Below are 16,951 nucleotides of genomic sequence, written 5' to 3' on the forward strand. Positions count from 1 at the left end.
AAAGTTATAAAGTTCTAATTTTCAAAATCGTAATTAATAAAGTGCTTCTTTATTAAAATCAAGACATCTATATATATTTAAATGGAATTAATTCAAAAGTTTAAAAAATGGAAAGAATCCAATGACGACGAGTACCAGGTAAAAAATAACTGTTATTATGATGGATAATATAAATTTCAAATATTAATTACACAATTATAATTTATTTTAATAAAAGATGCATGTTAAAATTTCTTCTGCCGCATCAGATAATATTGACGAAAAATTAGTTTATATGGAAGATTTAGAAAAAAGAAAAGAAGTATATGGAATATGTGAAGAATGTAACGAACCTGGTACAGGAAAAGGATGGTGTAAACCTTGTAATGCTAAGAGATTTGAGAAAAATTTTAAAAATTGGACTAGTAGAAAAGAAGATATTGATGAATTAATACAAGATTCACAGCTTAATGCTGTGCATTCTACAAAATGTCTCGAATGGATACCTTACGAAAAATTTCAAAATATTACTCATATTATTGATGGAGGCTTTAGCAGAATTTACTCAGCTACCTGGCAAGAAGGGTATATTTGTTATTGGGATATTGAAAAACATGATTGGAATAGGATTCCTGAACAAGTCGCATTAAAGGTTTTGGATATTTCTTCTGAAAATACAAACTTTTTGAATGAGGTAATTATAAAATATAAAGATGATTTTGTATTCCATTATTTAAATTATTTTGATCAAGTAATTTTGTTTTAATATATACGTTAGGTTAAATCTCATCTTCAGATTTATGTTAGTAATATTGTTCAATGTTATGGAATAACACAAGATCCAAATACTGAAAATTATGCAATAGTTTTAAAATATTGTAGAGATGGGAATATGAGGGACTATATAAATCAACATGAGAGTAATATAAGCTGTGAATTAAAAATTGATTATTTATTACACATATCAAGAGGACTACTATATATTCATAATTATGAAAAAATTCATAGAGACCTTCATTCAGGCAACATCTTATTTGATGATGGTATTCCATATATAAGTGATTTAGGTTTGTGTCAACCAGTAAATTATGAAGGGCAAGAAATAGTTTATGGAGTATTGCCCTATATAGCACCGGAAGTTTTACGTGGACATAAATATACGAAAGCAGCAGATATTTACTCATTTGGAATAGTAATTAATGAATTTATATCTGAAGAAATTCCTTATGACAATGATACTGATGATCAATTTTATTTAACTGTTAATATATGTAAAGGGTTTAGACCAAAAATTTCTGAATATACACCAAAATTATTAGCAGATCTGATCACCAAATGTTGGGATGGTGAACCAGATAAGAGGCCGACAATTCAGGAAGTTGTTATAACTTTAAAAGCAATGAAGTTAAAAAATTTGTCGTCCAAACAACAAATAATTCAACAATTTAAGTTGAATTATGGATTATTGTTGGATGGGCATAGTATCAAACCGAGTGAACAAGCTGTGTTATCTGAAGATGGTGATTTAGATATAAGTTTATATGAAGGACAACCTTTAGTGTATACTTTTGTAAATGATCACAATTCTCGTATCAACTTGTTGAAGTTTAACTCTGTCAACCATTTTATTGAAGGTTCACAATCATCGGATATATCTATTAATTTCCCGGTCGCCGAAATTACCTATAGTGCTGATTTATTAGCGAATTTTATGGAAGATGAATCATATGGGCACTTATTTGCAAAAAAAATTTTGGTTGGTGGTAAATTATTCATCGATGATCTTAAATCTGCCACTTCAACACAAACCGACTCTTTTAAATTTTTCTTAACTTGGGTGTATGATTCAGCTAAATATAGTAAAGAAAATCCATTTAATAATTTAACCGGGTTGAATTTTTTGCCTAAAATAAGAACATTAGATGGAAAAGATTTAAACACGTATGAAAAATTAACCAGTTGGATGAATAATTTATATCAAAATGATGTAGTTGATATAATTTCTTACAATAATCTCATTCCCATTTCTAAGTTAAGGTCCATTGCACCATCATCGATAGATGAGATAGATGAAATACAACCTGGAGTTGCTAATTTCAAAGAGAAATTAAGTTTTTATGACTGGGTTGGAGATTCATTGTACACTAACCTGACGAGATGGATTAATGAAAGACATCTTATCTATGGCCTAATAATTGATAAGCATTTTGAATTAGAAATCAGCAAGGAAGTTGCTAATAATTTCATTAATATTCCTAATGTATATTCAAGTGATAAGTTTTATTGGAAAGTGTTTAATCCAACAACAAGCTTAGAAGAATTTTTAATATCTAATAATATTTTTTCGACCAAAAATGTCAAAAATATAAGATCTTTTCCATTTACTAATAAAGTGTCTGATGAAATTAAAAGTTGTGAAGACTATGTACATTTTATAGTAAAATTTGAAAAATATAAGGTTAGGTTCAATAATATTATGCCCTCAAAAAGATTCCAACAAGCTATAGAAAATGCACTTGAAAATATGAAGCCATTTACACATTTACAAAATGTATTTGATGAATATGGGCATTTTTTCCCATTAAATATTGTTTTGGGAAAATCACTCAAAACTATTTTGCCAAACAACTTTGGAGAGATTAAATTAGAATCAACACTATTTGAAGCTTTAGATAGTTTAAATATTTCATATCTTTTAACAACAAATGGAAGTGTTATTGAAAAAAGTGATCTGTCTAATTGGACTCAAAATACAGATGATAGTTTAGAAATTATTGAATTTGATAATGTAATTTCTTTATATGATATTCTTGAAGAAGAACAAAAGAGAAAAATTAATGTCATTTTAAATAAGGAGGATAATCTTAGAATCATAATGACAGGAATTGAAGAGTTAAAAGACTTAGATGCTAATAATACCGAGTATTATAAACGAATAAATGTAAAACCTTCATTAGAGGATGAAAATTATGAAGTCTTTGGATCAGTTATTTCGAAACATAATTTGAAACTAGAAGATATTTTAATTACATTCGAATTATATGACTTTAATGGATTTTCTGCAATGATAAAAAACTTAAATAGAGATGTTGATATCACAGAATGTTATATTTTGTGGGTTATTATTGGAAATCCTTCAAAGTTATCAGTTTTTAGTCCAAGGAATCGAGAGTTTCAAGCTGATTATATTAAAAAATCTATAACATTACAACTCGATGATTTTTACTGCCCAATTAAAACTTCTTATAAATTATCTGAAGGATGTACGATTTCCGTCAATACATATTGCTCAACAGCAAATTATGAGCCTAATAATATTAAAATTAAACTGGTTGGTTGGTCGGAGGATTGTATTTATTTTAAAATAGCTAAATCAAATTATAATAATTCAAATTTGAATAATTCAAGTAATTCTTCTGAAAGTCATAGTCAACTTGATGATGATACTGACGTTTTAATAAATTTTGAAGTAACTATCTGTATTTTATCTTTCCATCATGAAAAGTTGGACATTGATAATAGGGAGGGGGAGAAATATTCTTTAAGTTTAATTGGACACGATTTAACTGAGAATACAAAGGGTATGTAAAGTTTCTTTTGATAATTATTTATCAATTTTCAATTTTAATAATTTTAATTTAATTGTTATATCTGATACTTCAATAGTTATTCCATTTACAAGTGTGGATGAACTTGGACCCGATCAGATTAAAGTAAGTTTAGTAAGTTTAAAAAATTGAGTTTTGTCATGCGTATGTTTATGTTATAAATTGATTTTTTTTTTAATAATTATAGTATCTACAAAAAATGGAGGCTAGTATCAAAAGATTTGATGATGATGTAGGTTCACTAAAATTGTCTGATTATGAAATGAATAGAAATGAGATACCACGTAAAAATGGACGTGTTAGTAAATGGGTTAGTGTTAAGAATAGAGACCAAAAATTTGCATTCAAAAGTATCTCCAATAAAAAATACAAAGGGACCATACAAAATCAAGTTGCAATTCTTAAAAAACTTCATAATTGCAATAATATTATAAAATTTTATGGACTTGTTTCTGATGGAGATAAATGGTATTTGGTGACTGAGTGGGCTGAATATGGGAATTTACGTGAATTTTATACAAACCATAAAGAACGATTCAACCTTAGATTAAAATTACGAATGTCTCTTGAAATTGCTCGTGGATTAGATTTTCTAAAAAATGTAGAGGTAAATGATAAAATTTTTTGGATATTTAAGCCGATTAATCCTTTTAACTTAAATAAATATTTTTCAATTACTATTTTAGGTCTTGCATCACGATATTAGAGCTGAGAATATATTAATTACACTTGATGAGACGGCAAAACTGACAAGTTGTTCATTGAACACAGTTACATTTAAACAAGATCACAATTTAGAACAAGCTCGCTATTATGCTCCTGAATTATTGGAGAGAAATTCTAACACCAAATATGATATTAAGTGTGAAATTTATAGCTTTGGAATTTTACTTTGGGAAATTGCTGAAGAAAAAACTCCATATAAAAATTATAAGGATATTATGGAAATAGTCAAATTTGTGGGTGCAAAAAATCGAGAACCATTTTCTAGAAATAGTCAAATGCCAGAACAATTCAAAAATTTAGTAATTAATGGTATGTAATAAAATGTTAAATTCCTTATAAAGTATTAATTATACTTTTTTTTACTTTTTATAGCTGTTGATCATAATCCAGAATTTAGGCCAAAAATTACAAAAATGCTTGAAGTTCTCAACAATTGTTTTGAAAAATCTAAATCCACATATTCTCACAAGTCACAATCTATTCTTATAGATAGAGCTTCTTTTCTTATAGATGCAGCTTCATCTACAGGAGCAGCAATAGCAGAAGCAGTTGCAGCAGGAGCTCCAATAGCCATTCCATTTTCAAAATTTGTTCCTTTATTTTATGAAATTGGAAATATTTTTAACGAAATAATCGAATTAGCACAAGCTGCTGAACATAATAAGCGAACTTGTGATGCATTATTACAACGAGTTTATGCTGCAGAGTTAGCTGTACAAGATCTTAAACGTCAAAGAAATAGTAAAGAATTTTTTAATAATAAAAATTATTTATGTTTACAAAATTTAGTTAATATTATAGTACAAATTAGAAAATTTATATCAGATATTTCTCAAATGAAATCTTTGATAAAATATTTTCAAGTGAAAAGTATTGAGAAAACTTTTAAAGAGTTATGTAAGGAATTTGATAGTTGTGTTAATATTTTGTCTTTTGAAATTAATGTTGATACTTCTGATGAAATTAGACAATTAAAAGCCGATCAAGAAGATTTATTAAAAGTAAGATTAATAATTTAGTTATAATTTACATTTATTGAGCGTAAAATTAATTTTAAATTATTTTAATAATTATAGTATATACAAGGAATGGGGGATGGTAATATCAAAAAAATTGATGACACTTCATATGTTAAGGATGACGCAAAAGAGATCAAAGCCTGCCTCGCAAACTTAAGTAAAGAGTTTTCCTCAACTGTTGCAAAAGTCAATGCAATGAATAATACAATGGAAAAATTTATGAATGAAACTTCTCAAAATCAAAGAAAAATTGATAATATCTTTCAGACACATCCATTAAAATTTGCTGATTATGAACGGGATAATAATGAGAAACCGCGTAAAAATGGGCATGTGACTAAATGGTATAAAATAAAAAGTATGGATGAAGAATTCGCTTTTAAAACTATCTCTGAGAAAGAGGACCAAAAGATTGTACAAAATCAAGTTACAATTCTTAAAGAATTATATGATTGGCAAAATATCATAAAATTTTATGGAATAACTTACGATGGAAATAAATGGTATTTGGTGACTGAATGGGCCGAATATGGAAATTTGCGTGAATTTTATCAAAATAAACATGATTTTGAACTTAAATTAAAATTACGTATATCTCTTGATATTGCTCGTGGATTAAATTTTTTAAGAACCGTAGAGGTAATCATATAATTATATAACCAGCTTTTGTTTAATTAACAAAATTTTTTTAACTATTCAATTTTTTTTAGATTATTCATCGAGATATTAGGGCTGAAAATATATTAATTACACTTAATGAGACAGCAAAACTTGCAAATTTTAAATTAAGTCGTTATTTAACTGGTTCTTCAATAAATCAAAGCCAAAATTTAGAACGAGTTCGTTATTGTGCACCTGAATTGTTAGAAAGAGCTCCAAATTACAAATATGATCAAAAATGTGAGGTTTATAGTTTTGGAATATTACTTTGGGAAATAGCTGAAAAAAGAATTCCATATCAGGGTAATGATGATATTTTGGATATAACTGATAAAGTGCGTAATAAAATGTATAGAGAACCATTTTCTGCAATTAGTCAAATGCCAGATAAATTCAAAGAATTACAAATTGATGGTATGTAAAAGAAAATAATTATATATTACAGTTTTATTTGTTATATTTAATTGGTTTCTTTTTTTTTTGCATCTTTTTTTAGCCGTTCAACATGACCCAGATTTTAGGCCAAAAATTACAAAAATGTTTGAAGTTCTTAGAAATTGTGTCAAAGATTATTCTGAGAGGCATTCACTTTTACAAGATTCACCAAGTTCTAGTAGTTCAGAACTAAACAGGAAACCCTCCACTCCAAAGCCTATTTCGAAACGAGCATACAGCATTGATCAAGAAGCATATACCCTTCCGATTGATTTACCAGATTTTGAATCATTTAAATACATGACACTTGCTGATGCAGCAAAACAACATAGGCTGTATGATAAACATGGCAAACTAGTTGGAAATGTAAAAATTGCATATAAATGTTTTGAAGCTTATGCAAACCTTAGTAATACAGGAGGTACAGCGAATCGCAATCAAATTAAAGCAAAATATTATAAAGCTTATTACATTTCAAAGGGATTGGTTGAGAGTCCCCCAAATAAAGATAAAATTGTTGCTGAATTGTTTAAAGAAGTTGCTGATGATGAAGTAAATGAATTCCCTGAAGCAAAAGTAAGATATGGAGATTATTTGTATCACGGCAAAGGTGTCGATCAAAATTTTACAGAAGCTCTTAAATATTTTGAAAAAGCTGCTGAAGATGGTTTTAAAGTAGCAATGTATAACGCTGGAAATATATATTATAATGGTATTAGTGGTATAAAAGATAGAGAAAAAGCTATTCATTATATGAAATTAGCTGCTTATAATGATTATGAACCTGCTATCAAATTTTGTAAGGAGCATAACCTTTAATTATATATTTTAAATTTTATATTTTCTATATAATGTATTTATTTCTTTTATTTTTTTTTACCAATAAATATACAATGTGCTGAAGTATTTAACTGCAACAATATATAAACTTTGAATTGAAAACATTTATAATATGAGTGTAATGCTGTAGTTACATACATAGATATAGTCCGTGATTTCTTTTATTAATTAATAAATGCGCGATGTAGGATATCTGAATATGAAAAACCATTAGATATGATTGAGATTTTATGCAAACCGTTCGGACATTTTTATTCAATTTATAAAAGCTCCAAAAATTGATATCTTTTTTTCAACTTAAACAATTCAACAATAATTCTCGCCTAATTCTATATCAAATAAATATCTCATTAAATTATTCAATAAAAGTAAAAATTTTGGAAATTTTGGCTTTAAAACGATATACAGCAAATCTTTATCATTATTAGAGATTAAATTAATTTAAAATTTTTTTCTTTCACTTTTTTATGATCAACAAGATAATGAATAACGTATAAATATCCTGCAAAAGTATATGATCTATTGTGATAAAAACAAAAATTGATTTCTACTTTAAATAACTGCGACTGATGCTTGTCTCATGTAGTTAGGGATCGGAAAAGATTCGATTAAAATCGAAACTATCGAAAATCGATAAGAATCGATTTTAAATCGAATCTCGAATAAAAATCGAATCTACTTATTGTGGCGCAGTTTCGTTAATTTGACCGTAAATTATTATTTGTTCATAATAGTTAATTTTGGCCAAATTCATAATTCCGCCCGCGAATCACGTGATGGAACACAAACTTCCTAAAAAGGAAATTTTATCTCCCAATAAAATTCAAGTTGCTATCGCACAAGGTTATACAAATTTCCAAAAAAGGAAATTTGTTCATCGATCACTGTAATTTTTGTAATCACGTGATATGTGTTTAAACACACCTATTATAAATAGTATTAAAAAAAATCGGTATTTGCGAAACGATTAATCGCGATTAATCGATTTTAGAATCGATTCTAATAATGGGAATCGATTCCAATCCCTACATGTAGTATAATTCTTGTAAATCGGTAGGTTAGCTTATTCTTTTGAAGTTTCATTGTGGTTGTATTTTTTTTCACTGCGCGTAATTATAAGTAAAAACTGAGGTGAAATTTGCTAAAAAAAATGAATAATTTCTGCGTCATGACCGTCATCTACCATATAAAAACAGTTTGTACACAAATCATATTGAATATATTCAGATAATGTACAAAGGAGTCATTATCTGTAAAATAAACAAATTTTTGCGATTGTATGTTATTGGTTACAAAAATTGTATGATAATTGATCATTTATATGTACAATAAGCGAACAATAACAAATATTGTGCAAACTTCGTACAAAATAAAAACCATTCTGTCTACAAATTATACAATAACTGACATTTTTTCACAATTTGTACAATAATTGATAATGCAACTATTTGAAGTTACAGTATATGACTATTCTTCTTATTTATTTCTTCATCTTTGTCAATTATTCACTATATGAGTTACTATTGGAAACAAAAAAAAAAACCGTTTGAAAAAAGGTAGTACAATAATAGTAAAATTAAAAAAATGATAAAAAAAAAAGCCTAAGATGATGTCTGGGGGTCTTGTGTCTGTATATTAATTTTTATAAAATATTTTCATGAACTGAATAGCCACACACAATTAAGATAATGAATTACTTAACCTTCATGTTCACATTGTTTAGATTTAATATCTTAGCAACTTATCTTTTATTTTAGTAGTATAATCTCTATTTGCGACACTCTTTGGATGTCACCTGTATTACCACAAACATATAGCTGATACCAACTTAACCGAAATCAAATGTTGAAATTGATTTAATAATTATTGTTTCCCTATAAAAAAATTGGATACATTTTTTATACGATTTTTTTCTTTAGAAATAATATATCATAATAGTCCATTGAAAGGATACGGGAAAATGCATAATTCTGTATCACTAAAAATATGGTTTGGATACAGAATTTGCACGGGATTCGTCATGATTTGATCACTGATTTTATTACAGAATTTACTATGTAATTTATATTACAGTTTATTATAGTTGTATTTACATAAATTTAATTCTACTTTATTAAATTAAAATAAAAAATAAAAATAAACAAAATACAAATACATTATTAAAATTCACTCCCATATCAAAACCACCTATTGCAACCAAAATTATCTATAATATGTTCAGGTTCATTCGGAGTCAAACAACCTAAAAAACAAAAAAAAGAAACATAAGAATGTCTCCTCTCATATAGTATCTGCAATCGTCCAAGTCACCAAGGGTCAGAACCAAATCAACCTACAAAAGAAAAAAAATCCAGAACTGACCTACAAAAAAAAGAAGACTCTGAAGCAACAAAACTGAAACAACTTACAATAAGAAAGAATCTGAACCCAACTTACAAAAAAGAAAAAATTTGAACCGACCTAAAAAAAAAGGAACCATCTTACAAAAAGAAAAGAACTCCCAAGCTGATTTACAAAAAAGAAAAAGAAACTAACAAAAAAAAATCTGCTGGCCTATGAAAAAAAGGGATAATATAAATAAAAAAGAAAGGGTAGCAACTAGCAAGTGGGGAATAAAAGAATAAATTAAAAAATCTTTTTCTTTAAAGAGGGGTGGCGAAGTTAGGAAAGTTAAAAAAATTTTTTCTTTAAAAGGGAGGTCGTCAAAGTTAGGAAAATAAAAAATTTTTTATAAAGAGGAATTAAAAAAAAGAAAGGGTGGTGAGTGGAGAATAAAAGAATAAAATCAAAAAAATTTTTTTAAAGGAGTGACGAAAAAAAGTTTTTTATCAGCTCCTTTGGAACTTCTGCCTTGCAGTTAATAGGAAGGTACGAAAAAAAATGAAGAAAGAAAAAAGAAAAATTTTTTAAAATAAAAAAAAATAAAATAACAAAAGACAAAAAATAATGAAAATAATAAATATACGGAATTGTATAGAAAGTTACATACAAAACGAATCCTTTTCATATACAGATTTCTTATAGGGTTTTATTTTTAGCCATTTCATTATAAAATAATAAATTTTTAAATAAAAAATTTATTTACAGTATTACTAGGCGTAACCTGTCGCGTTGCGCCAGGGACGATAAAGTAAGAGAGTAATAATAAATACACTTATATTTTATTTGCCATGCAATGTGAATAGGCCTAGTTTTTTACTATTATTATGATGGGATTAGTAGGAAATAAATGTAATAAATTATACAATTTATATGATTATACAAATAACAATGAATTGTGTGCAAGTGTTATACAGTATATGAAATATTATTATTAAATGACAAATTTTATTTATCACACGAAATAAATGTTGCGGTATTGTGAAATTTATGATTTATTTATAAATTCATTACAAAGCAATTTTGTATAAGTAGTTTATTGTTACATGGTTACAAAAAAATCCTTTTCTTTTATCTTAAAAAAATTCTATTGTAACATTAAAAAATTACACCCTCTATTGGAAAAAAAATACATATATATTAGCCCTGTTCATTTCCGGTCGGTTGCATTTTTCGGTCGGATTTTGTTGTACAAAAATTATCCAATAAAATTTTTTTATTTTTGATCGCAAATTGAACTGCTTTAGATTGAAATTTAGTTCGAACTCCTTCTATTGATATATATTTTTTTCTTAAATGTCACCTAAACAGTAATTATCTAATTTTGGTTGGTTATTTTTGGCGTTCGACCAAAAAACCCCCAAAAAAATTGGGCTAAAAGTTCAGAAAATGGTTGCGTTGTATAAACTGATCAGCCCAATCAAAATTAACTTAAATCTGACCGAAAAATGCGACCGACCGGAAATGAACAGGGCTATTGTTGCCATATCTCAAAGAATTCATTATAGCAATCTATTGTTATAGAAAAAAAAATATCTCACTAATTACTAATATGAAAAAAAAACTAAAAATAAAATTTGGGGAAAAGAAAAAGGATAAAGAAGGAAATCGGTTTAAAAAAGGAAATTTTCGAAAAAAAAGGAATCCGTAAAAAAAATAAGTACCGAAAAAAATTCTGAAAAAAAAGGACAATAATCCGATCCAAAAAGACTGAAAAAAAATTAATAATATGGTCTAAAAAAAAGACCGAAAAATAATATAAAAAAAATCGGTCTTAAAAGACCAAAACAATAGGATTATTTATAAAAAAAAAAATTTCAGTTTGGGAAAAAAAACCAAACCTAAACGGGGAAAGAATGAAAAAAAACCAAAAAAATTCTTGGGTTGGAAAAAAAAACCAAACCGAAGAAGAAAGAGGAAAAAAAAACGAAAATTTTTTAAAAAAAAGAAAAAGAAATGGAAAAGAAAAGGAAAAAGGTGGTTCAAAAGAGAAAAGAGGAAAGAACCTAAAGCAAAAGACCGATTCAAGAAAAAAAAGAGAAAATTAAAAAAAAAGGGAACTGAAAGAATTCAAATCGGTTCGAAAGAAAAGGAAAAAATTTTAAAAATAGGTTTAAAAAAAAAATGAAACACCGGAATTGGATTATTAGATATACAACGAGAGGGTCTTAGCTATAAAGAATACGGATCAGCAATTCAAACAGGCCAACTCAACGTTACGGTTACACATTGTATTTTTTTAGTTATATAGATTGTTAAATTTGTCTAACATTGGTTGCACATGGTATCATATGATCATCTGATAGTCATGATTTTACTTTATTAAATATTTAATGAATACGCCGCCTTTCAGTTTACTTGTTTGTATTCAATAAAATATGGAATTAATTCAAAAACTTGGAAAGTGGAAATACAATGACGAATATCAGGTAAAAATAATAATAATAGATAATATAAATATTTTAAATGTTAATTAAAACTACTACCATTTATATAATAAAAGGCACATGTCACAGTTTCTTCTAGTACTGAATCAGACGATATTGTTGAACAAATAGTTCACATAGAAGATTTAGAAGAAAGAGAAGTTTATATATGTATTGAATCTAATGAGCCTGGTACGGAAAAGGAATGGTGTCAACATTGTAACGCTAGAAGGGTTAAGAAAAATTTTAAAAATTGGACCAGTGAAAAAAAAGATATTGATGAATTAATACAGAATTCACAAATTAACACCGTACATTCTACAAAATTTCTTGAATGGATACCCTATGAAAATTTACAAAATATTGTTAATATTAATGAAGAAAGTTCTAGCAAAATTTATTCGGCTTACTGGCCTGAAGGAAATATTTATATTAAAAATAAGGAATGGAGACGATATTCAAATAATGGAGTAACATTATATGAAAAGTATGATCATCTATTTGTGAGAAAAGTTTCAGTTTGTGACAAATTAATTATTGATGACCTTAAATTAGCCACTTCAACACAAACTGTATTGTTTAAATCTCTCTTAACTTGGGCGTACAGCTTAGTTAAGTATAATAAGGAAAACCCGTTTACAAATCCACTTTTTCTAGATTTTTTTAATAGGATAAGGCTTACAGTAAATGGAGAAGATTTAAATTCTTATGACAAATTCATTTGGATGATGAATTTGTATAAAAATAATATAGTTGATATTAATTCTTATAATGATCTCATTCTGAGGTTCAATAAATCATCATCAATAAATGAGAAACAACTTAGAGCTTCCAACTTTAAAGTGAAATTAAGTTTTGAAAATTGGGCAGGATATGCTAATTTAATAAGATGGATTAATGAAAATCATCTTTTCCAAGGTCTAACAATTGATGAGCTTTCTGAATTAAAGCTTAGCAAAAGAATGGCTATTAATTTCACTACTAATGTAGATTCAAGTAATAAGTTTTGTATGAAAATGATGAAACCAACAACAAAGATAGAAGAATTTTTAACATCAAATAATATTTTTTCAATTGAAGATATAAGATCTTTTCCTTTCATTAAAGAAGCTATTAAATCTGGAAATATAAGCTATAAAGATTATGAGAAATACAGCGAAATTACGTCTTACGCTTTACCTTCAGAAGAATTCTTCTTCAAACAAGCTATAGAAAAAGCACTTGAAAGTATGAAGCCACTTATGTGTTTGCAAAATGTATTTGACGAATATGAGCATTTTTTTCCATTAAATGTTGTTTTAGGAAAATCACTAAAAAATATTTCGCCAAATTCCTCCATGTCTTATACTGAAACTTTAAATTTGCATTCAGATAGTTTGAGTATTTTAACAAATGGGAACATGGATGATAGTTTAGAAACTATTGAATTTGATGATATAATTTCTTCATTTGATATTCTTGAAGTAGAACAAAAGAGAAAAATAGAAGGTATTTTAAATAGACAAAATGATCTTAAAATTATAATGACAGGAATTGAAGAATTAAAAGACTTAGATGTTAACAACACTGAGCATTATAAACGAATAAACATAAAGCCATCATTAGAAGATGAAAACTATAAAGTCTTTGGATCAGTTATTTCGAGAAATAATTTGAGACTAAGAGATATTTTAATTTCATTTGAATTATATGACTTTAATGGATTTTATGCAATGATAAAAACTTTAAATAATACAGATATTGATATTAGAGAATGTTTTATTTTGTGGATGATTATTGGAAATCCTTCAAAATTATCAGTTTTTAGCCCAAGGAATCGAGAATTACAAGTTTATTGTTTTAAAGGACTTATTACATTACAGCATAATAATTCTTGCTATCCAATAAAAACTCCTTGCCAATTATCTGAAGGGTATACAATTTCCATTAATATTTACCGCTCAACAACAAATTATAAACCTGTAATTAACGTAATTAGGTGGTCACAAAATTATATTTATTTTCAAATAGTTGAATCAAATTATAACAGTTCAAATTTTGAAAGTTCAAATGGTTTAAATGTAATTTCTAAAAGTCATGATCAATATAATTGTGACACTTACTTTTTAGTTAATATTGAAGTAAATATCTGTATTTTATCTTCTCATTATGGAAATTTGAATATTGATAATAGAGAGTTGAAGAAATATTCTTTAAATTCAATTGGACACATTTTAACTAAGAATACAGAAGGTATGAAATATTCCTTTCATAAATTATTTGTCAACTTCCCAAATTTAATTTAATTGTTTTAACCAATTCTTCAATAGTTATTCCATTTACAAAAGTTGTTCCTTTAATTTCTGAAATTGAAAATAATTTTAACGAAATCGTCAAATTAACACAAGCTGCTGAACATAATAAACGAACTTGTGAAATATTAAAAGAACGAATTCAAGCTATAAACTTAATCGTACTAGATTTAAGAAGTAAAGAGGAATTTTTTAATAATATAAATTATTTTTATATGAAAAATTTAATTAATATTATAACACAGATCAAAAATTTTATTTCGGATATTTCTCAAATGAATTCCCTGATAAAATATATTAAAGCGAAAAATATTGAGAAAATTTTTGAAGAATTATGTGAAGAATTTGATAGTTGTGTTAATTTATTGTCTTTTTCTATTAACGTTAATATTGATGATGAACTTGAGCAATTAAAAGCAGATCAAGTTGATTTATTTAAAGTAAGATTAAAAGAATTGAGTTTTGTTTTAAATCTTTTTTTTTTCAAGCATAAAAATAATTATAAACTATTACTTTTTAATAATTATAGTATCTACAAGAAATGGCAGCTGATATTGTGACTGACACAAAAGATACTATTGGAATTACGACTAATGTAAAAGATATTGGAGATGAGATTAAAGCCAGCCTCGAAAACTTAAGTAATCAGTTTTCCACTACAGTTGTAAAAGTCAATACAATGAATAAAACAATGGAAAATTTTATGAACAGTACTTCTCACAACCAAACAAAGATTGATTATGTCTTTCGGTTACATCCACTAAAATTGTCTGATTATAAACAAGATAATAATGAAGAATTACGTAAATATGGACGTGTATCTAAATGGATTAGTGTTAGAAATGGAGGTGATGAATTTGCGTTTAAACTAATTCTTGGGAACGAGGACCTGGAGGTTATACAAAATCGTGTTACAATTCTTAAAGAACTTCATGAATGGGAAAATATTATAAAGTTTTATGGACTTGTTCCCGATAAAAATAAATGGTATATAGTGACTGAATGGGCTGAATATGGAAATTTACGTGAATTTTATACAAACCATAAAGACCGATTCGACCTTAGATTAAAATTACGTGTGTCTCTTGATATTGCTCGTGGATTAAATTTTTTAAGAACTGTAGAGGTAAATCATGATAACAATTTCATCTCAACATTTGAAAAGTGAAATTATTATTTAGGTATTTAATTATTAAATTTCTTTTTAGATTATACATCGTGATATTAGAGCCAAGAATGTATTAATTACAATCAATGAGACAGCAAAACTTACAAATATTAGATCAAGCCGTGACCACCTTTTACTTAATAAGAGGTTAGTTCATAACCAAAATTTAGAACGAGCACGTTATCAAGCACCTGAATTATTGTTTAAGAGAGCTCCAGGTTTCAAGTATGATCAAAAATGTGATGTTTATAGTTTTGGAATCTTACTTTGGGAAATTGCTGAAGAGAGAATTCCATATAAAGATACTAATGATATTACGAAAATAAGTGATAAGGTATATAATAAAATGTATAGAGAACCATTTTCTGAAAATAGTCAAATGCCAGAAGAATTCAAACAATTACAATTTGAAGGTATGTAAAAGAAAATATTTTAAATAATAATTTTTATTTGTTAGACTTAATTTCTTCTTTTTTTTATATACTTTTTAGCTGTTCATCAAGATCCAGATTTTAAGCCAAAAATTACAAAAATGTTTGAAGTTCTTAAAAATTGTGTCAGGAGATATTCGCTTTCACAAGATACATCAAGTTCTAATAGTTCAAGTCTAAGAAAAAATTCCTCCACTTTGAAGTTTCCTTCAAAACGAGCATCCAACATTTATCAAGCACCTCCTATTAATTTACCAGATTTTGAATCATTTAAATACATGACACTTGCTGATGCAGCAAAACAACATAAGATGTATAAAAACGGTAACCCTGTTGGAGATGTAAAAACCGCATATAAATGTTTTGAAGAATATGCAAATAATCCAAATACAACAAAACGTAATCGAATCACAGCAAAATATTATAAAGCATATTACATTTCAAAAGGATTGGTTGAGGGTCCTCCAAATAAAGATAAAATTGTTGCTGAGGTATATAAGGAAGTTGCTGATGATGAAGCAAATGAATATCCTGAAGCAAAATTGAGATATGGAGATTTTTTGTTTCATGGTAAAGGTATTGAAAAGAATAAATCAGAAGCTCTTAAATATTTTGAAAAAGCTGCTGAAGATGGTTTTAGAGTGGCATTGTATAATGTTGGAAAGATGTATTATGATGGTATTGGATGTACAAAAGATATAGAAAAAGCTAAATATTATATGGGATTAGCTGCTTATAATTGTTACGGATATGCTATTACGTTTCGTAATGAGCATAACCTTTAATTACATACAGTAAATATTTTATTATTTTTAATATTATTTTTTTATCAAAAAATATATAATTTTCATCAATAAATATGAGTTATATTTTACCGCTGCAATAAACATTTAATGAAAATTATTTATAACGACTGTGTTGATTTCTAATGCAACTTGTTTGAATATGAATGTAATCGTATGTCAGATATAACTTAATTAATATGCATG

The 16,951-nt window shown here is 26.8% G+C and overlaps 2 protein-coding genes across 2 annotated transcripts; both read left to right on the top strand.

Moving 5' to 3' along the window:
• Positions 1-81: 81 nt before the first annotated feature.
• OCT59_006932 (uncharacterized protein) lies at positions 82-7,330 on the top strand (the record flags this gene model as incomplete). Its single annotated transcript, XM_025331185.2, has 11 exons — positions 82-138; positions 218-673; positions 758-899; positions 1,110-3,560; positions 3,646-3,692; positions 3,775-4,194; positions 4,274-4,622; positions 4,686-5,314; positions 5,390-5,971; positions 6,043-6,406; positions 6,489-7,330. 11 exons carry the CDS (start codon positions 82-84, stop codon positions 7,244-7,246), a joined length of 6,255 nt encoding a protein of 2,084 aa, XP_025172263.2. The 3' UTR covers positions 7,247-7,330.
• A 4,694-nt stretch (positions 7,331-12,024) lies between these two features.
• OCT59_006933 (uncharacterized protein) lies at positions 12,025-16,747 on the top strand (the record flags this gene model as incomplete). Its single annotated transcript, XM_066137049.1, has 7 exons — positions 12,025-12,075; positions 12,150-12,305; positions 12,516-14,304; positions 14,382-14,803; positions 14,893-15,489; positions 15,572-15,944; positions 16,023-16,747. 7 exons carry the CDS (start codon positions 12,025-12,027, stop codon positions 16,745-16,747), a joined length of 4,113 nt encoding a protein of 1,370 aa, XP_065998397.1.
• Between the last annotated feature and the right edge of the window lie 204 nt (positions 16,748-16,951).

Source organism: Rhizophagus irregularis, chromosome 15 (assembly GCF_026210795.1).
Source record: "Rhizophagus irregularis chromosome 15, complete sequence".
Lineage (NCBI taxonomy): Eukaryota > Fungi > Glomeromycota > Glomeromycetes > Glomerales > Glomeraceae > Rhizophagus > Rhizophagus irregularis.